Genomic DNA, 23048 nt, shown 5'->3' with positions numbered 1-23048 from the left:
CGGGAAAATGAGACCGGGAGAGAACAGAGAAGGTGAGAGAAAGAAGTGGAGAAGGTAGAGGGCAGGTAACAGAGAGGGCAATGAAAAACGGTGCGCAGCAGAGAAAAGGATTCCAAGGAGATGGCAGGAAGGGGAGAGTGTCTTGGAAGACAAAGAGGTTAACAGATTGTGGAAACATGGGGAGAGAGGCCAATTGTTCAACTTCTGGTTCTCCTATTCCTCCTCCCCAACTGTTTTCATCAGCTCTTGTGGTGGAGGGGGGGGGTGGCATGGGGTGAGAGACACAGAATGAAAGGCCATGGGTCAGTGGAGATGGTAGACAGAAATGGAATGGAAAGAAGAGTGTGAGAAAGAGAGTTGATGTGGAGGGACTGGGCAAACGATGCTGAAGGAGGAGGTAGAGAGGGGGTGACTTTAGAAATGTAGGCTGGATAGAAGGGATGGGGGCAGAAGAACAGGAGGGGCATTAGTATAGGTGGGTGATGAGGAAGATCGCTGTAGGTGGGGGGAGAGGAAGGGAATGAGGAGGAAGGGAGGGAGGAGGAAAAGGGAGGGGGAGGGGGAAGAGGGAGTTAGGGATGGATGGAGGAATGGGGAAGGGGTTCTAAGATGGGGTTCAGGGGGGATATAGAGAGAAGAGAGACAGGTAGGAGGGAGAAAGAGAAAGTGAAAAAGAGGAGCAACTAAGATAAAGAGAGAGCACCCAGGGAGGTCCAGATCAAGTTAATCTTTCTTAAGCACATACCTCTTTAAAATGCTCTCTGCTGTTCTTGTTCCCTTCTCCACAGACCGACATCCTCCCACTGGACACACAGCTGTTGTTCGGTATCCATCTGAATACGTAGCACAAATCTACAGAAATATAGAATATAGTGGAATGTCAGGAACAAAGTCAAATGTCAGTTCTTCAACATCTGGTTTTCCTATCCCTCCCCCAACTGGTTCCATCTGCTCATCAACCCTCCCTTATCTGCTTCCACATATCACCTTCCTTACTTATCAGATTCCAGCATCTGCAGCCTCTCATATCTCCATTTACAACTTTCCAGCCTGTCTCTACCTCCACCCTTCCCTCCCATCACCTGGCTCCATCTGCCCCTCTCCTTTTCTTACCTCTTTCTATCCATCACCCACCAGCCATTGTCTCTCAATTCAACCCCTCCCCTACTGCCCACCTGGCTCCATCTGCCCATCATCTCCCTCCTCGCCTGGTTCCACCTATTACCTGCCAGCCCCTACTTCATCCCTCCCTCTCAACTCTTTATACTGGCTATCTCCCCTCTACACTCTCAGTCCTGATGCTGGGTCTTCATCTGAAATGTCAACTATCCCTCTGCCTCCATGGATGCTGCCTCACCCACTGAGTTCCTTCAGTAGTTTGTATTTGCACCAATTAGAAACACAGAATACAGGCCTTTCGGCCCACAAAGTTGTGCCGAACATGTCCCCACCTTAGAAATTACTAGGCTCACCCATAGCCCTCTATTTTTCTAAGCTCCATATACCTATCCAAAAGTCTCTTAAAAGACCCTATCGTATCCGCCTCCACCACCGTTGCCGGCAGCCCATTCCACGCACTCAACACTCTCTGAATAAAAAACTTACCCTGACATCTCCTCTTTACCTACTCCCCAGCACCTTAAACCTGTGTCCTCTTGTGGCCACCAATTCAGCCTGGGAAAAAGCTGACTATCCACACGATCAATGCCTCTTATCATCTTATATCAGGTCTTCTCGCATCCTCTGTCACTCCAAGGAGAAAAGGCTGAGTTCACTCAACCTGTTTTCATAAGGCATGCTCCCCAATCCAGGCAACATCCTTGTAAATCTCTTCTGCACCCTTTCTATAGCTTCCACATCCTTCCTGTAGTGAGGTGACCAGAACTGTTCATATGTTGCATGCAGCAGGCTCCATGTCATTTAAACTTAATCTAAATTTAAGACTGAGGACAGTAATAAGGATGGAAATCACGCCATGGGCACAAAGGTGAGTCACATCCAAAAGTGACCCAAATAAAAATCAATTATAAATTGCATAACCCTAAAAAACACAGCATTTGTGATTGATTTTTTTTATGGTCATATTTCAGGTACACAATAAACCCTGATCTCATAATAATGTCTGCCCAGGTTAATGATAAAAGGCCTATTTTAGAGTCATAGAGACAGAGTCATACAGTACAGATATGGGCCCTTTGGCCCACCATGTACATGCCGACGTTTTGGCCCATATACTTTAATCTCATTTACCCGCATTAGGTCCATATCCTTCAAAGCCTTGTCTATTCAAGGTCCCTGTCTAAAAGTCTCTTAAATGCAGCACTATTTGAAAAGGAGTACATTGGTTAATATTTGTCACTCAAATGTTAAACCAGGGAGGAACTGGTTATTCAGATCACTGCTGTTTGTTGGGTCAAGGTCACGTATAAAATGGCCGTCACTATATTTAAATAACAGTAAATGAAAGTGAAAAAAATCTGTAGACACTGGAAATCTGAAATATAAACAGAAAATACTGGAAAAACTCAGCAGGCCAGGCAGCATCTGTGGAAAGAGAAACAGTTAATGTTTCAGATCTGGGGCCTTTTATCAGAACTGAGAAAGAGTTAGTTTAGGTAGAAGGTTGGGGAGTGTGATAGGTGGACCAAAGGGAAGTTCTCTGATAGGGTGAAACAATGTGGCAGCTAAGGGGCAGTTAAGATCAGATTCAGCTCCTTTGTCTGTGTAATGTGTTGCTTATGTTGTTCAGTCTGTGTAATGTTGTAAAGGAAGAAAAAGGAAAAAAATGGCAAGCAAGAATGGCTAATTCTCACGTAAAATGAAAGAGTGAATCATTTAAAATGGAAGAATTCCATAGATGGAAGATGTTGTTCCTCAAGCTTGAGTCAGGCCTCACAAACAATGCAGAAGGCCACAGAAAGGTCAGAATGGGAGTCAGATGGTGAATTAAAGTGGCAGGCTCAGGATCACTCCTGTGGATTTTGTTCCATACACTGTATTTCCAGGTGCTTAATCATCCTTGACCCTCTGCATAATCATGCTGCTCTTCATGCATCACACATTAGTTTGCAATAAAAGTCAGCACTGCCAGCAATATCTACATCAAGTGAACAAAATAAATTTAAAGAAAATCAGCTATCATCCTTTATGGAAGTCATAACCTTTTTCCATAAAATGAATTTCAATAAATCATCTAAATCATATCATAGAACAATAAAGTTAGTGGTTATCAAATATTTCATTTAATAATTGCAAACATTCCCTTCCACAGCACCTTGTAACTGTCAGATGGAGGTAATCCCTTTGCTCCTTGGACATGCACAGCTCCACCTTCTATACCTGCAAAATAAAAAACACCTGTTTTAGTTCTGGTATATGGATTTCCTTTACTTAAATTTTAATAAAATAATGTTTGGATATGTCATAAAGTCTATTGGTTTATAATATTTAGTATATTTTTATAAGTAACTTGATGAAATATAAAAACTCAAATCTATAAATTAACATAAACAACAAGTAAATGCTAAACTTCCTTTAAACTATCAGGCTAATTTAAATTACATGTCAATTAATAAACTTGTGCAAGAAGTAAACAAAGTTAGTACTTAATCTTGTCACTAGAAATTATGGTAAGCACTCAGTACAACTCCAAACTAAGCCTATGATTTTATGGATCTGAAATCAGTAACTACAGTACTAACCTGTAGTGCTGGTTTAATATTGTTTGGGTGTTTACAAAACATGCCACTTTGTATATCTCAAATGTATTGGGAATACTGATGCAAAAGTGTATTCTCTACATTTAGGTCAGCTCTGGTTACCTTTATAAAATGTCCAAGAGCACCAACAGACCACTAAATATCATTAGACTTGGCATGAAATACTATGCAATTTGAATTCCAGTGTTTGAAAAAGCCAGTGCAAAGACCTCCAGTAAAGGGACCTTATAATGCTTGCCTTTAGTGAATTCTGGAGTCAGACCAGGAGGAGTCTGTTGAAACATGTTGCCACCTGAAGCAGCTAACCCTTATGTGAGAATCATGATTAGAGTGGTAGAGCCAACTCTCCTGAGTTTCTGATGCCCTTTACCTCATAAATCCTTGTTAACAAGATCCCCTGTAATTTGCAATTTAGATATTTATGTCTAAAAAAGTTAAGTTTGTTACAGTTCAAAGAGAATAAAATGATACTAAACTGTACTGGAAATTCTCCAGGTTGAAAGCTCACAAAGCACATCAGTGCTTTATCAAATGATACTGTGCTGCACTTTTCCCAGTAGTTATGTTAATAACATCTAAACAAAAAAGTTCATGCACAAGTTCAGGAAGAGATTAAATTCCATGAACTTGGTCATTAAAAAGCTTGTCATTTTAGATCCTAAACAGACTTCACCTGGCAGGGTAAAAGCTGGAACATTCCGTTTTATTGCTGCTTGTTAGCATTATTACCCCTGCACATGAAGCACTTAAAATAACTACTGGTCATAAAATGGACTTTATTAATCAGGAAGTATGATTATCATCCTACTCACTTCCTATTAAGCATTGAAGTTATACTGTGATTGCATTTCCTCTGAAGCTCCCCCATGGTGGGGAAATTAAGGTTGTGGAAGGGATAAGAGATGTAAGTTGTCAGAGTTACTGAGGAGGCAATGGGAGTCTTTGAACAACAGGGGATCAGGTGGAGGGAACATTGCATAGTTACTGCAAGTTTATTTCAACACCAAGGTGGCATGCACATTAGTTCTCAATCCTTAGCCAAGAAGTGCATAAACGTTTTTTAGTTCAGTGAGAGAAGAGACTGAGAATGAGCAAGGAGGTGGGGTGCCTCACAGTTTGGATGACAGATCATTTTGTGTGTGGTCTGTTTGTGTGTGGGGGGGATGGTTGAGGGGGGCCATTGTCAAATTGACAATCTGAAACATTTTTGAGGCTAACAATTAATTGTGGAAGTCTTGAACTTTCTGAGAACTGCTGTCATTCCAACTGTGCTCGGATATTGGACTGCTAACTTCCTGTAGTTTCTCAGCAGTTATGCTGGAAATCTGCCCACTGAATCTGTGCCTGGTTAAATCTGGTGCAGGTTCAGTGACTCCATTCACTTCAATAGACAGGAACAGCTCCAGGGTGGGTAGGCTAGTTTCAGGAAACTTTTTTCTTAATTATTTAAATATTTCATTTAATTATTTAAATATCTTATTTAATTATTTAATTATTTAAATATTCAATGTATTTAAATATTTTAATTACATTTATTTCTTATTTCAATTTAGATGTTAAATATGAGGACAATTACTTTTGAATAGTTCTTGATTATTTGGAATGTTTGTGACTGTAAGAAAAATTTGCAGATAGTCCAAGTCTTTTAACAGTAGGTAAGTCTGGGTGTGGTTCCAGCTGTTCTAGGACAGGGCTTGTATTGTCTTCAGGAAGGGCTCAAAAATGAAGGGTTGATTTTGGGAACGAACTTGCAGCTACAGCTAAATGCAGGTAGGGGATTGACAAGGGCAGGTGGCCCACACTCAGAAGATGGCTGGATTTTTATATGTTTTATGTTGTATATTGTGTGATGGAGAGAATGCAGGAGTTTCAGCAGCTTGCCAAAAGCCATGTCTTGTGCAGATTCTTCAGTGCTGTCAGTGATCCTTGGCCCAAGCACAAAGGCCCACAAAAGGGATGAATGTATTACAGAAGGCAGTCAATGCAAATTTGAAGGAACATTTTAAAGACTTCCTTGACTGTGACACTGCTGTTTAAAAAGGGCAATGGAGACAAACCAGGAAAAATATAATCCAGTGAGCCTTTCATCAGTGGTAGGGAAATTACTGAAGAAGATTTTTAGGGATACGATCTACTCACATCTGGAAAAGCATAGACATTTTAAGGATAGTCAGAATGGCTTTGTGTGGAGGAGGTCATGTCTTACAAACTTGATTGAGTTTTTTGAGGAGGTGATGAAGATGATTAATAAGAAAGAGTAGGGCAGTGGATGTTGTCTACATGGACTTTAGTAAAGTTTTGATAAGGTCCTTCATGGTAGGCTGGTTCCGAAGATTAAGGCACATGGGATCCAAGGAGACTTGGTAGATTGGATTCAAAATTAGCTTGGCCATTGAAGACAGAGGGTAGTGGTGGATGGGTGTTATTTTGACTGGACGTTTGTGACCAGTGGTATTCTGCAAGGATCAGTGCTGGGACCTCTGTTGTTTGTGAGATATATAAACAATTTTGATGAAAAATGTAGGTGGGTTGATTAGTAAATTTGAATACGACACAAAACTTGGTGGAATTGTGGATAGTGAGGAAGGTTGTCAAAGGATTCAGCTGGATATAGACCAGCTGGAAATGTGGGCGGAAAAATACCTTGTGAGATGTTGCACTTATGGAGGTCAAACGCAAGAGAAAAGTATACAGTAAATGGTAGGACCGTTAGGAGGATTGATGTACAGCGGGATCTTGGATTGCACGTCCATAGCTCACTGAAAGTGGTAACACAAGCAGAGAATGGTAAAGAAGGTGTACAGCATAATTGCCTTCATCGGCTGTGTTATTGAGCATAAAAGTCAGGAAATCATGTTGCAAATTATTTAAAACTTTGTTTAGACCACATTTGGAGTATTGCATACATTCTGGATGCCAGATTTCAGCAAGGATGTGTAGTCTTTGGAGAAGGTGCAGAAGAGGTTCACCAGGATGTTGCCTGGATTAGTATTAGTATAAGGAGAGATCATAACACCATAAGTATAGGAGCAGAATTAGGCCATTCAACCCATCGAGTCTGCTCCATGGCTGATTTTTTTTTCAACTGCATTTTCCTGCCTTCTCCCTATAACCCTTAACACCCTTATCAATCAAGAACCTATCAATCTCTGTCTTAAATACACTCAATGACTTGGCCTCCACAGCCCTCTCTGGCAACGAATTCCACAGATTCACTACCCTCTGGCTGAAGAAATTCCTCCTCATCTCAGTTCTAAAAGGATGTCCCTTTACTCTAAGGCTGTGCCCTCAGATCCTAGACTCTCCTACTGATGGAAATATCCTCTCCACGTCCACCCTATCCAGGCCTTTCAGTATCCGGTAGGTTTCAATGAGGTCCCCCCTCATCCTTCTGAACTCCATCGAGTACAGGCCCAGAGCCATCAAATACTCTTCATAGACTAAGCCTTTCATTCCTGCATTCATTCTTGTGAATCTCCTCTGGACCCTTTCCAGGGACACGGGCCCAAATTTGCTCACAATATTCCAAATACAGTTTGACCAACGCCTTATAGAGCCTCAGCAGGACATCCATGCTTTTATATTCTAGTCCTCTCAAAATGAATGCTAACATTGCATTTGCGTTCCTTACTATCAACTCAACTTGCAAGTTAAGGTTAAGGGAATCCTGAACTCGGACTCCCAAGTCAATTTGCACCACCAATTTTTGAATTCTCTCCTCATTTAGGAAATAGTCTACACCTTTATTTTTCCTACCAAAGTGCATAACCCCAAACTTCCCTATGCTGTATTCGATCTACTACTTCTTTGCCCACTCTCCTAACCTGCCCAAGGCCTTCTGCAGACTCTCTGCCTCCAGAACACTACCAGACCCTTCACTGTCTTTGTATGATCCACAAACTTGGACACAATGCCATCAATTCCTTCATCCAGATCATTAAGCATAAAGTGAAAATTTGTGGTCCCAGCAGTGACCCCTGCGGAACTCCACCAGCCACCAGCAGCCATCCTGAAAAGAACCCCTTTTATCCCCATTCTCTACCTTCTGCCAGTCAGCCAATCCATGCTAGTACCTTGCCTCTAACACCATGGGCTCTTATCTTATTTATGGTTGGACAAACTTGGATTGTTTCTCTGGAACATTGGAGGCTGAGGGGTGACCTGACAGAAGTATATATAAAATTATGAGAGATGTAGATAGAGCAGTTAGCCAGGGATTTTTTCCCCCGGTACCAAAGGGCATAGCTTTAAAACGAGAGGGAGAAAGTTTAAAGGAGATTTACAAGGCAAGTTTTTTTTCACACAGGGAGTGGTAGGTGCCTGCAACGTGCTACCAACAGTGGTGGTGGAAGCAGATACAATAGTAACGTTTAAGGAGCATTTAGACAGGCACATGAACAGGCAGTGAATGGAGGGATATAGGAACTGTCCCTAATGGGATTAGTTTGGATTGGCATCATAGGTGACACAGACATTGTGGGCCAAAGGGCCTGTTCCTGTGCTGTAATGTTCTCCGTTCTATTTGCTTTGTAAAAATGTTATTTTGTTGCATGAAAAACCCCTCAAATGTACTAAACTCATTAAGTTCCTTTACTGATATTGATATGAACTAAACACATCACAGAAAGGTTAAAGTCTTCTTCAGTATAAGACTCGTTTTTAAAACTATGAAAATGTCAATCAACATCTAAGGTTTTCAACATTAAATATTACCATTCAGAGTAGAGTCCATGAGCTCTTATTGATGCTAAAGATTCAAAAACATGAAAGTGAATTTGCTATTCTGTTTATATACGATGTTCATTTTAGAAAGCTGACTGACAGGAGAATCAATCACAATCTTTTGCCCTGTTCAGTCACTTTCTGAGTGCCCTGTAGCATCTCACACTTCAAGCACAAAATCTACTAAAAAATAAGCCATTTTAATGGTGGGCACATTCATTCAGCCTGGCCCACTACAGACAGGAATTGTTTAGGAGGAGCACAGGAGGTTGGGGTGCAATCTTAGCCCACTGTATTAATTTTCCATTTTTAACAGCATTGTGGGAGCACCCTCACTACACTAGTGTCATGTTTAAGAATTCCACCCTACAAGGGAACGGCAAGGTCCATATGCCAAAAATTATATAATTTTAAGTTCCTTTAATTCCATTACAGTATTTCACACTTCCATCATTATGAAGGATGTTAAATATTGAGAAATGCATCATCTTTCCACTTTGCATAGCCAGGTCATTTGCAGCACAGGTAGCTGGGAGAGAAAAGATTTCGAAACTCTGTTTTCCAATGTGCCTTATTGCTAACTGATCCAGAACTGACCAGATTGTTTTCTCATTTAAGAACATGAATAGGTCATATAATCTCTTGATTTTGCACCATCAATTAAGTAGATCATGATTCAGAAAAACAATATCTCCCCTTCCTGCCTGAACTGCTTACGTCTCAACATGCTCACATCTCAACATGCTCAGTTAATAAAACTGAATCATACCGAGTCTTAAAAACCCCAATTTCCTAAAGTAAAATTATCCACAGTGTCTCAATTTAGGATCAATGGCTTGTGAAATATCTGTGCTGTAGATTTGTGCCCAAATGTAGCAAAGTTAAAAATACCAAACATGTGTCTTTTAAATATATCATTAAGATGATCAAATTTTCCATCATATTTTATCAACATAATCTGTAATGTAAAGTGAACATTTAGAGATTTCAGTATTGTCTATTTCTAAAACAGCTTTGTGCATTTGAAAGAGATGATAGAAGCAACAGACCTGACACTTCAGATATGGTAACTTGGGAGAAATCGCAGACAACATCAGGCAATTGGTAGTGACGGGGGTCACCAATCTCATATACAAGCTGCTCAGAAACAGTACCAAATGATACCAGGCCTCCAGTTTTAGGTGGTTTAGAAAGGATGAAGCTTCCATCAGAGGAACACTCAACCACTGGGAAACCAATGTTATCCCTGGAAATAGATAATACAGATTTAAACAGCATACATTTGAATTAAAAGGCATTAATATCTGAAAAAATGTATTGAAAGTACGAAAGCTTAATGTTTAGGATGGAACTCCATAAACTGATTATCTGGGAGGATGCATTTGAGATGTAAAAATATTTTTGTTTAAATTAGGGCAGAACAGATGCAAGTGGGTTGAATAGTAATGGTGAGGTTGTTATGACTGAGCTCAAGAAGTGAGACTCTGGTATCAGTGTAGCACAACAAATTGTTCATGCCTGATATATTAGCTATTACATTCAAAAGCATAATATTACAGAAGATGGAATTATGATCAACGAGTCATACAACCATATAGCACAGAAACAGGCCATTCAGCCCACTACACTCATCCATCTGTACTATTCTCACTTATGAGCACTTTGTCCAAAGCATTTTATGCCACAGCGACTCAAGTGTTTGTCTAGATACTTTCTAAATGTTGCGAGAGTGCTTGCCTCCAGTATCTACCCAGTCAGTAGGTCCAGACTGTAGCCATGCTTGGTTAGAAAGACTTTTCCTTAGATCCCCTATAAACCTCTTACTTCTCATCTTAAACCCATGCCCACTAGTCTTAAGACATCTCCATTGTGAGGAAAATGTTCTTATTATCCACCCTCATAATTTTGTATATCTCTATCAGGTCCCCCCTCAGTGTCCTCTACTCCAAGGAAAACAAACCCATCATATCCAGTTTCTCCTCATAACTGAAAAGTTCCATTCCGGGCAACACCTCCTCGGTACTCTGTCCAGCACAATCCTGTTGTTCCAAAAGTGTAGCAACCAGAAATGTGCACAATACTCTAGCTGTGGACTAACCAAAGTTTTATAAAGTTGTACCATGGCCTCCATGTTCTTATATTCTATGCACTGGTTAATGATGCCAGCATCCTGTCTGCTTTCTGCACACTCCCATCTACCTGCACTGCCATGTTTAGGGATGTCTGGACTTGTACACCAAGATCCCTTTTTAGAGGCCTACCATTCATAGTATACTGTTTGTCCTACCCTTATTAAACACCCCCAAATGCATCACCTGAAAGGGATTAAATTTTATCTGCCATCACCCATATCACTGATCAGTATCATTCTTCAACCTCTTAAAACTATCCTTCACTATCAACAACGCCACCAATTTTCATGTCATCTGTGAACGTACTAATCACATCTCCTACATCCCTATCCAAATTATTTATGTATATGACAAGCAGTAAAGGGTCCTAGCACCAATCGCTGTGGTGCACCACTTGTCACAGGCTTCCAACCATATAAGCAACTCTTTACATTATCCGTTCCCCATTACTAACCCAACTTTGGATCCAATTTGCCAACTTATCAAATTTAAAATAATAACAGAAGACACTGAAACAATCAGAAACAAGGAGGGAAGATAGAGAAAATTGAAGGGAAGGATCCATGATAGGCTAGAGTCCTGGAAAGACTGAATGACACAGGTGGAGTCCTTACTCAATGAGGGTGATAAAAGCTAGTGAATAATGCAATAAGTGTCTGTGGGAGGTGTAAGTATGAGATGATGAATTCAATTTGAAAGTAGTGGAAGAGACCAAAAAAACCAAAATGCTTGATAAGTGATACAAGATTAAATGGCTGCTTATCTGAAATGGAAATCAAGTCCATAACAGTCAGAAGGTGAGATGCTGTTTCTTGAATTTATGTTGAGCTTCATTGGAACAGAGTTGGAGGCCTAAAAAGATGTCAGAGAGGGAGTGGATGGAGAATTAAAGTGATGGTCAACTGGAAGCTCAAAGTCACAGCTGTGTAATGAATGGAGATGTTCTGCAAAGCAGTCACCAATTTGATTTGTGTTTGATTTTCCCAATTAGAGGTGACCACATCATAAGCACTGAATGCAGTATGCTAAACTGGGAAATCAAGAAGTGAATTGACACTTCACCTGGAAAAAGTGTTTTGGTACATGGAATACAGGAAGGGAGGATGTAGAAGGGCATGCAGTTGCAGAGAAAGGTGATGTGAAATGGGCTACGGAAGGAATAGTGAATCATAAAGTCTGGTGGGAGCAGTCCTTTCAGAACATTGAAAGAGGAGGAGAAGGAAAGATATATCTGCCTGTGGTACCACTTTGGCGATGTCAGAAGTTATTGAGGATGATCCACTGAATATGGAGGATGGTGGCGTGCAAGGTAAGGACAATGGGAATGAGGAAGGAGAGGGATGAGAGCACAAGTGCAAGAAATTGAACAGACATAGTTGATGTCTCTGTCTACTATGATGGAGGGAAAGCCAGAGGTGAGGAAATAGGAAGGCATGTTAGAATCAATGTGATAGAAGGTGACATTATCAGATGTGATGGACATAGAAAACTGAGAGACCAGGAAGATTTCTTACAGGACGAAGGATGGGAGGGAGTACTCAAGGTTGCTGTGGGAATCCATTGGCTTGTGGTGGATTTTGGTCACCAGTGTGTATCCTGAAATGGAGATGTAGAAGTTAAGAAAGGAAAGGGAAAAGCCATAGATGGATCCTATGAAATTGAGAGCAAAATGGAAACTGGCAGCAGAGCTGGCGAAAATTTCAATTTCATTTTTCTTTTCTGACTTGCACATTCCTAGAAATACTTTTTGTCATTCATTAGCCTTTCAGATGGTACCACCACCACTTGTATTGGTAGGTGACAAAAAGAATCCAAGGGGAATTGATGGGCATGTGAGAGAGACCTGGTTGTAAGTTGAAAGGGAAATAAGTAGAGAGCAAATGAGACCAATAAAATTTCTGTCTAGGAGCTGGTGTCGACACTATGGGTTGAATGTCCTCCTTCTCTGTTGTTATTAGCATAACTTTAGTGACAGATCATTGGACTGTCTAGAGTAAAGGCTAATTTTAGTAGTTTTCATCATTTTCCTGAGAGTCCCACCAATCTGTCATCCAGGGGAAACTGCAACTTCACTTCCAACTTATTAAATAATCAAGTAATAATACCATTTACAAAAAACTAACTGTTAATATATCTTGTGAAAACTGAGAGCCAAATGATGTTCCTTCTTGTTTAAGCACCTGTATAAACATCTGGTAGATGTCTGATTGATGAGAAATTGTATTTATAGTTTTAGTATATCTGATCCTCAATACCCCAGAGCATCTCCACTAAGCACGAGCTCAAACCTGGCCAGAAATTCCAATCTCATCCTACTTTTATTCCAGTTGTTTTATTTTCTCTATTGCCCACTCCATTCTTAATGACACCTTTAATGACAGTGAGCCCATCTACCCCATGTCCATCAAATCACTAGCCCAATCCTCACCAAATACTCCCTTGCAACTCCATCACTCCCAGTCACAAGCCAGGCATCCTCCCCATGGCCCAACTTATCCTGACCCTTGAGGTCCTTATCAACTTCCCAAATAATGATCTGACCACTCCCCCAATCTCCCTGAGGTTCTCTACTCTGCAACTTGGACTTGCAATTTACTGTATTCAGGGCTCAGGCATAGTGCCCTGTAGAATTTTGCACCGCCATGCCCTCAAAAAAAACCTTCTGTTGGCCTACAACATAGCACCATATTAACATGCCTGTATAGACTCCAAGGAGTTTCTATGCCATGAAGTATACATTAAAATTAGAAAGAAGAGAAAAATACAAATTTTTGGAGAAAAAAGAAAAATTGTAAAGGTTGATATAATACCAGTCAGGAACTCTGTGCCAATCTGTAAATATTCCACCAGTACACTGGGCGCCACACTCAATCAGATGACCTGCAAGACTATATACCGAATGAAAACATGTATTCTTAAAGTTCAGAAATGTGTCAGAAACAAAATTTAGCATGCAAAATACATAATCCAGTGAAATCAGTAATGTAATGAGCAAGCTAGCTCTCTATTGCCTCTAGGGCTTTTGTTAAATCAAACCCAGAACGAAGGATGGAAAACCTTCATCCTCTGCTAGCTTCAGGATTTGGTGTGAAATTAGTTTAGCAATCTTTGTTCATGGAACACAATGACAAATTCCACTTAAATTGACACAATCTAGGGACCTCATTGAAAGATGTCAATAAGAATGATGTGGACAACAGAGAAGCAACAGGAATAGAAGTAGAGTTATAATTTTGAAAGGAGAGTGGCCTTGGGGGGAGGGGAAAATCAGCAATCTTGGAATTTGGTGGTGCTGGAAGTCATTAACACCTGTTTCTCACTGCATCCAACCACATTGACAGGAAAAACCAGGAGAGGGAGGGGGTGTGCGGGGAGAGAGAGAGAGAGAGAGAGACAGAGAGATTGGGAAGGGGCTGGGATATCATTGGGCTAATTGCAACAAGGAGAAGACATTGTGATCAGGAGAGCCTTGACTTTGCAATGAGTGACTTTGCAATGAGTGACACCTACTCCTATTCATTCATCTGCATGACCTAAAATGCTGCTTTTGCAGCCAGTTGTTAATCCCAAATACACCATTGTACTCTGTCTGTTATTTTGTAAAGAGCGGCCTTGCCTTTCCACAGCACATCACTAGCCACTGCAAAAATGGCAGCAGGCCCTAAATTAGGACCTGACAATGCATTCCTTGGTGTTTAATTTTTAGACCCCACATCCTCAGTCATTTTCTACCCATGGTTGGGACAAGGAGTGGCAAGGTGGGAAGGAGATGGGTTTAATATTGATCCCTAAATGTCTAAGTCAAAACTAATTACTTGGTTCAGATATGTCATACTTTGGTAAAAACTTTAAAAAGTTATAACAATAAAAGTTGTGGAAAAACATGTAGTAGTTGTTAATAATGTTTTTAACTTATGTCAAAGTGTTTTATTTTTGATTAAGAAATTGGCTGGCTTATTAATGCAAGAAAAACATGATCTGATTAGGGTACAATTTTGTGGAACAGTAGCACCCACACTGCTGCAAGCTCAGGTCTTTATGTGTTTACACATATGTTCTTTGCAAGAAACCATTTATCTAATCTCAGGAAGTGAACATTTATAGAAAATGCTGGAACCTAGATGAAAAACACTATGATGCTGGCGTTCCTCATCAATGTTTTTCATCAGTCATACGATCTGGCAAAAATGTTCAAGTTACTTATGCTTCAATCAGTGTTTATGAGGATAAAAACTTGCATAATGCGTTTTCATTAAATATATCTTCTGAAAAAAAATCCCTAATCCATTCACAGAAATCCACTTACACTAAGGGTTCTTCTATGCAAGTTACTTTCAACTAATAATGAACAAAGTGTAATTAGTTTTAAAAAGAAATAATATCCCTAGAACTGTGAAGGTGGGTGGTAAAGAAAAGGGCAGAGGAGCACAGAATCTTAATACAAAAGACAAAGAAAAGTTTTACCTTCCAGCAGCCAACAGGTCAAACTCATTTTGTTTCCACCCAAACTGAAATAATATAGGAAATCAGGATGTTAACAAAACTAAAGAAATTAAAATAAAACAGAGCAAAAAACTAGCAAAAATGAAAGAAAACTTATTTGACTCATGCAACTTTTTACAACAAGCAAGATCCAGACATAACCTAATGATAATCAGTTACATAAAGCCTTGAAATAATATCTAACTTTTTCAAAAAGGTTAACAGCAAGACACAAAAATGTGCCTTTGAAGCACACAAACTGCTCAGCAATTTGTTGCAACTCATTGTAACAAAACCTTTCAATTCTTGTTGTGCATCGAAGAGTCAACCACGACATTTTGGTACACAGAATAGCTAAAGAGGGCTATGTAGATTGCTTTCCAATTAGCAGATCCAAATAAAGTGGTAGAAATCTGAAATAGAAATCACAAATGCTGGAGAATGAATCATTGTATCAATGAGAATAGGTTTGTGACTCTTCACCAGAATTCCCAAAGCAATGATTACCAAGAAATTAGATAGCATAGCACAGATTTTTCACCACTACATGATGGAAAGTTGATATCACTTGGAGCTGATTGCAATTATGACTACTTTAGGATTGTGATGTATCAACTGCTAAACTTGACTAGGCACTTCCAGTCTGATCCATGCTAACACATCTAACATTTTTTTCACCATCAGATAAACACATAAGTGATTCAATCCTCCTGCATTTTCAGTTTCCAGTTTTGCCCACATAAATTGGAGGTTACAGGTTCCCAACATGACTGCCATTTGATTGTCACAGTAAAAGCAGGTTCCCAAGTGCTGTGGGCTCTGTTGGAATGGCAATTAAAGGATAACTCACTTAAGAATGGAAAACCCAGCAGCCAGTTTCAACATTGCCCAGAGAAGACTTCGGCACTTTTCCTAGTGTTCTGAGTCGCTTTATACTATGATTTAAAGCTTAGTTCAAAATATATTTAATTAATATATTTTTCAATGGCTGCCTCAGTGATCATACTGGCAGCAGCATTTTTTGAGTGGGGGCTTGGGACCATGTGTCGCGAGCAACAAAGGCAAAGTTGGACACCCAGGGGAAGAGGCACGTAAGTATGCCCATACAAAGACCAATAGCCCTGTCGAACATATAGCAACACAATTGTATCAACTCTCCCAAGAGCAATGTCTCTGCTGGCTCAGCTTCACTAAGCCAATTGTCATTTACCTGTAATAATGCCTCCCTTGTGGAGTCCTCACTGCAACTTTAAAGAGCATTGACAAAATCACACCTGGAATAATAGATGCTGTTTTGGTTTCCTTTAACATGAAAAGTTATACTTGGCACAGAAGGTTCAACAGGCATCAGACAGATGTCAGGGATCACGCGAGGAGAGTCTGGGTCAACTAGGCCTGTTCGACTAGACTTTAGAAGATTGAAAGGAGATTTCGAGAAAATGTATAAAAATTGGATAGGGCTTGATGGGCTGGATGCAGGAAGGATATTTTCCCTGGAAGGAGTGTTTAAAACCAGTGGTCACAGTCTCAGTGAAGATATTTAGGACTGAGATAAAGAGAAATTCCATTACTCCACCGGGTGTTGAACCTGTTGAATTTTCCACAATAGAAAGCTGTTGAGGCTAAGTTGCTGAATACATTTAATAAGGAGACTGACAGATTAAGAGTCATAGAGTCACTCAGCATGGAAACAGGCCCTGTGGCCCAACTGGTCCAAGCCAACTAAGATTTCCATTACACTAGTCCCATTTGCCCACGTTTGGCCCATATCCCTCTAAACCTTTCCTATCCATGTACCTGTCCAAGTACCTTTTAAATGTTGTTAATGTACCTGCCTCAACTACTTTCTCTGGCAGCTCATTCCATATATTGACCACTCTCTAAGCAAAAATGTTTCCCCTCAGGTTCCTATTAAATCTCTCCCCTCACCTTAAACCTATGCCCTCTAGTTCTTGATTCCCCAACCCTGGGAAAAAGACTATGTGCATTGACCCTATCTATGCCCCTCATGATTTTATACACCTCTATAGGACCACCCCTCATTCTCCTACACTCCAATGAAAAAAGTCCCAACCTGCTCACTGCTCAACCTCTCTCCATAACGCAGTCCCTCAAGTCCCGGCAACATCCTCATAAATCTTCTGTGCACTCATTCCAGCTTAACGGCATCTTTCCTATAGCAGGGTGACCAAAACTGAACACAATATTCCAAATGCAGCCTCACCTACGTCTTGTACAACTGGAACATAACATCTCAATTTCTATACTCAGTGCACTGACTCATGAAGGCCAGTGTGCTGAAAGCCTTCTCCACTACCCTGTCTATCTGCTACACCACTTTCAGGGAATGATGTACTTGTACTCCTCGGTCCCTCTGTTTTACAACACTTCCCAGGGCCCTATCTATTTCTAGATACAAAAGGCTTCAATGGGTATGGGGAGAAAGTAGGAATATGGGAAGCGAGAATCCCACAACATTCTATAGCTGAGGACAGATTATATGTGGAGCCAGGGGATGTGGGCAAAGTCCTAACTGAATACTTCTCATCTGTATTCACCAAGGAGAAGCATGTGGAAGATAATGACTTCAGATATGGACGTTGATATTCTGGAGCAGTCAGTATTAAGAAGTTGGAGATCTTCGATGTCTTAGAATGCACAAGGGTGGATAACTCCTTAGGGCCAGATGAGATCTAGGCTAGGAAGCTAGGGAGGAATTTGCACCTTTGTTAGCCACAGGTGAGGTACCAGAAAACCAGAGGAAAACTAATCTTGTTCCTTTATTTAAGAAGGGCAGCAGGGTTTTTTGCAGGCCAGCAAGCCATACGTTGGTACTAGGGGAATTATTGGAGAAAATTCTAAGGGATAGGATTTATGTACGAGAGCTGATCAGGATTGAGTTTTTTGAGGAGGTAACTAAGAAGATTGATGAGGCAGGGCAGTAGATATTGTCTCTGTGGACTTAAGTAAGGCCTTTGACAAAGTCCCATGTGATAAGCTGGTTCAGAAGGTTAAGGCATATGGGATCCAAAATTGGCTTGGTGATGGAAGGCAGTGGTGGTGGTGGAAGCATGTTTTTCTGATTGGAAGTCTGTAACTAGCAGTGTACTGCAGGGATCAGTGCTGGGGCATTTGCTGTTTGACATACGGTACTGACTTGGATGTGAATGTAGGAGGTATGATTGGTAAGCTTGTGGATGACATGAAAATCGGTGTTTTGGACAGCAAGGCTAAGACTACAGTGGAATATAGATCAGATGACAAGATTGGGTGGAGCATTGGCAGATGCAACTTAATCCCAACAAGTGCACTGTGATGCATTTTGGGAAGTCAAATAAGGCCCTGAGGAATGTTGATAAACAGAGAGACCTTGGGGTTTAAATCCATAGTTGCCTGAAAGTGGCCACACAGGTGGTGAAGAAGGTTACAACTTTACAGGCCACACTTGGAGAATTGTGAACAGTTCTGATCGCCACACCATAAGAAGCATGTGGTTGTGCTGGAAAGAGGAAATCCACCAGGATGTTCCCTGGATTGGAGAACTTTAGCAATGGGGGCGGGATTGGATAAGCTGGGCTTGTTTTCCCTGGAGCGAAGGAGACTGAAGGGTGACCCCATAGAGGTTTACAGAATTATGAGGAGCACATATAGGATAGATAGTCAAAGTCTATTTGCCAGGGCATGGAAGTCTAGAAGTATTATATCACTAAAAGACTAAACTGATCCAAGTCACTGTTTGGATATTATAAACTGTCATGTTAAATACAAATCTATAACTTCTCCCCCAAAAAATTACATTTACTGAAACAATTCTTTGATCTTGGAATACTTTTCCTTCAAGTTTCCTTTTTAATTCCTTAAATCTCCTTGCTGTTTATCCTAAAAACAGAGACAAATGGTCATTCAGCACAGCACAAAAACAGGCCATTCAACCCACTATGGTCATCAAGTACCTATCCCATTTACCAGCACTTGGTCCATGGTCTACTATGCCTTGGTGATTCAAGTGCAGATGCTTCTTAAATGCTGTGAGTGCACCAGGCAGTACATTCCAGATTTCAACCACCAACAGGCTGAAAAAATTCTTCCTCAGGTTACCTTTAAACCTCTTATTCCTCACCTTATACCTTTGCCCTATAGTTTTAGATACCTCTGGAATGGGATCCGAACACACAACCAAACTCATTATCAATGTTTCATCTGAGCTTAGAATATATAGTGAAATTGATTCAAACATTTGGAACTTAACATACTTCAAGATAGAGATTTCTCTGGACTAGCAATTTAGTCTACCTATAAAAAAGCAATCAGAGGTTTCAATTTCTATGCCAGAGCTAATTACTTACACAGTACAGTAAAATGTACTGCCCTGTTTGGTCAAGTCACCAGATATTCAATGGAATTACTTATTCAACTACAGTACTACAGAGCAAATGTTATAGAAGAGTTAACCTCAGCATCCTGCATAATATTTAACCCATAATCAAGACTATGAACAGAGAGTATTTTCATATTTGTGTGATAACTGTCTGTGTGCAAATTAGCTGCTGCATTTGTACAACAGTTATACTTCATGTGCATTTTGTAGGCTGAAAAGTGCTTTGGGACAATCTGACATCATGAAAGGTGCTGCACTTATATTATTTTTTCAGCCGCTCATTTACAACATTAGTTTGTTTAAACCACAGCACTCCTATTGGGAATGGTCTACAATAATGCAAAAATTGTTATAATTTTGTCTAAAGTTTGCACATTTTACATCTGTTAGAAAACATAGCTAATTTAAACAAGTATAAATTCCCTTTTTGCTCATACTTCCTTCACATGTACTGTCAACATTCCATTCAAAAAATGCACGATTTGCTATGACAACAGGAAAGCTTGGATTATATTTATACAGAGAGTTTCTTACAGAATGAATGAGAGGTCCCAGAACGATACCACTGTCCACACATCTGCCAGTCACCACCACATCAGCGCCAAGATCCAGAGCTCTGCTGATTGGTCGGGCACTATACAAATAACATAAGTGATCATTATTCATTGTTCCAAATACTGATCAGAAGAGCTGGATGAGATTAAAGGCCTCAATAAAGTTTACATATCATATTCACATACAGATTATCTCAGATTTTTATAAATATTTACTAGCTGATAAAATGAGCATGAAATTGGGTCATTTAATTTCTGATGCTCTAAGTGCATCATCTTTTGTAAATAAAAAAACATGATCAAACTGGATTTGCAAATTGCACAGGAAATGCATAAACACATGAAGCAGGGCTACCATTATACCAAAGTGTATCCGCCCTCAAAATAGAAACTTTTTAAAGCAGAAACAGGCGCTGGAAGAACCTAGTGGGTCAAGCAGCATTTGTGGAGGAAAACGGTGTAAAACGATGTTTCGGGTTAAGACCCTGCATCAGGACTGAGAAGGCATGAGAAGGATTGCTAGTATATAGTAATACAAAGTAGGGCAGGACAGGCGCTGGTAGGTGATAGGTAGAGCCTGATGGGGAGGGAACAACTGGCAAATGGAATCAGGTTGGGGGGGGGGGGGAAGGGATGGAAATGATGAACAAAGGGAAAAGAAAACTAGATGGACAGGCAGGTTTGTGTGGGAGGAGAGCACCGGGGGTGTGGGTTACCTGAAATCGGAAAATTCAATATTCATACCATTAGGTTGAATTACTGAATCCCCTTCTCTTACAATTTCTCCCATTTTCTACAGATCAAAGGGCACTTGCATGGACCCTAGCTATGCTTGTCTTTTTGTTGGATATGTGGAACAGTCCTTGTTCCAAGACTATTCCAGTACACCTGCACTCTCCCAACCTGGTCGACTGTTTTTAATAGGGTCGTTATTATTAGGGTTAGATTTTTATAAGGTTCTTTTTTAAGTGTTTTATAAGTTTTAATCGGGAAGAGTGGGGGCTGGACTGTGCAGGTGTGGCGCGAGCAGTTTAAAAAGCGAGGAGAGAAAAAAAACAGGCTTTGTGGGTTTCGCTTCAGAAGACTTTGGAGCAGATAAGTTTTTCTTTTTTATCTTTTTTTTAATAGGGTTTTAATTATAAGGGTTAGTTTTTAATAGGGTTCTTATTATTAGGGTTAGATTTTTATAAGGTTCTTTTTTAAGTGTTTTATAAGTTTTAATCGGGAAGAGTGGGGGCTGGACTGTGCCGACACGGCGCAGGCAGTTTAAAAACCAAACCGCCATATCCAGCAGGCAGCATTGGAGCAGGCAGCAGAGTGAAAGGGAGCAGAGTGGTCGGGCTTTGGCTTAAGGGGCTTCGGCGTAAAGGGGCAAGACAGGTGAGTAGCTGGTAGGTAGGTAGATAAAGGTAAGGTTAACCTGTATCTGTTACAAATCTTTAAGTAGGAAAAACTAGGGGGTTAAAAAAGGAATTAGTTCAGATGGACGACATGGTGGTGTGCTGCAGCTGCTTGATGTGGGAATTCGTGGACCTTACTGCGGTCCACGATGGCCACATCTACAGTTAAGTGCTTGAGGCTGGAGGAACTTCGGCTCAAAATCGATGAGCTGGAGTTACAGCTTCAAACACTGCGCAGCATCAGGGAGGGGGAGAGTTTTGTAGATACTGTACATAAGGAGATGGTCACCCCCCTTAGAGCAGGTAATTCTGGAGTCCAGGAAGTAGATAGAATGGTGACTGTCAGGGGAAGGAAAAGGAAAAAGAAAACAAACAGCAGAGGACCCCGGAGGCTATTCCCCTCAGTAACAGGTTCTCCGATTTGGAGGCTGTTGAGGGAGATGACCTGCCAGGGCCTAGCAGCAGTAGCCAGGTCTGTGGCACTGGGACCGGTCCTGCTGCTCAGAAGGTAAGGGAGGAGAAGAGGAAGGCAGTAGTGATAGGGGACTCAATAGCCAGGGAAACAGATAGGAGGTTCTGTGGCAGTGAGCATGAATCCTGGATGGTATGTTGCCTCCCAGGTGCCAGGGTCTGGGATGTCACTGATCAGGTCCACAGCATTCTAGAGCGGGAGGGAGAACAGCCAGAAGTCGTGGTTCATGTTGGTACCAACGACATAGGTGGGAAGAGGGATAAGGTCCTGAAAAGTGAGTTTAGCGAGCTAGGCAGAAGGCTGAAGGACAGGACCTCGAGGGTAGCAATCTCGGGATTGCTGCCAGTGCCACACGATAGTGAAGGTAGGAATAGGAGAAGATGGCAGATAAATGCGTGGCTGAGAAGTTGGTGCAGGAGGGAGGGTTTTAGATTTTTGGATCATTGGGATCTCTTCTGGGGAAGGTGGGACCTGTACAGAGAGGATTGGTTACACCCCAACCCAAGGGGGGCCAATATCCTTGTGGCCAGGTTTGCTAGGGTGGTTCAGGAGGGTTTAAACTAGATTGCGAGGGGGAAGGCAACTGGAGGAGTAGGTCAGAGGAAGAAAGGGATGGGGAAAAGGCAGATCTGACAGGTAGAGAGGCTTTGAGGAAGGAGAAGCAGAATACAGGCTACAAAAGTAGGAAGGTGGATGGGTTAAAGTGCATTTACTTGAATGCGAGAAACATCAGGAATAATGGAGACGAACTGAGAGCTTGGATAAGTACATGAGACTATGATATTGTGGCTATTACAGAGACATGGCTGACATCGGGGCAGGAATGGATATTGCGTATTCCTGGTTTTCAGTGTTTTAAAAGGGATAGGGAGGGGGGGTAGAAGAGGAGGAGGGGTGGCGATACTGGTCAGGGACACTGTTACAGCTGCAGAAAGGGTAGATAATGTAGAAGGATCCTCTCTAGAGTCAATATGTGTGGAAGTTAGGAACAAGAAAGGGGCAGTTACCCTCCTGGGAGTATTCTATAGGCCCCTCCGGTAGCAGTAGGGATACTGAGGAGCAGATTGGGAGGCAGTTTTTGGAGAGATGCGAAAATAACAGAGTTATTATAATGGGAGACTTCAACTTCCCAAATATTGATTGGCACCTGCTTAGTGCCAAAGGTTTAGACGGAGCGCAGTCTGTTAAG

At 41.0% G+C, this 23048-nt stretch overlaps 1 protein-coding gene across 2 annotated transcripts in view; it reads right to left on the bottom strand.

Annotated features, from left to right (window-relative positions):
- The window catches only part of LOC127567418 (uncharacterized), a 180158-nt gene that overhangs the window by 104045 nt on the left and 53065 nt on the right, over positions 1-23048 (bottom strand). For both annotated transcript variants that reach the window (XM_052010304.1, XM_052010305.1), the window contains exons 6-11: positions 19968-20067; positions 15038-15081; positions 13384-13461; positions 9491-9687; positions 3275-3339; positions 746-852 (exon numbers count right to left, since the gene is read on the bottom strand). In XM_052010304.1, coding sequence (XP_051866264.1) covers positions 746-852; positions 3275-3339; positions 9491-9687; positions 13384-13461; positions 15038-15081; positions 19968-20067 — 591 coding nt within the window. The remainder of the gene's footprint in view (positions 1-745; positions 853-3274; positions 3340-9490; positions 9688-13383; positions 13462-15037; positions 15082-19967; positions 20068-23048) is intronic.

The sequence above is a fragment of the Pristis pectinata genome, chromosome 2 (assembly GCF_009764475.1).
Source record: "Pristis pectinata isolate sPriPec2 chromosome 2, sPriPec2.1.pri, whole genome shotgun sequence".
NCBI classification, from domain to species: Eukaryota; Metazoa; Chordata; class Chondrichthyes; order Rhinopristiformes; family Pristidae; genus Pristis; species Pristis pectinata.
Note: the sequence above shows the minus strand (reverse complement) of the source record. Positions and strands in the feature narration are given on the sequence as shown.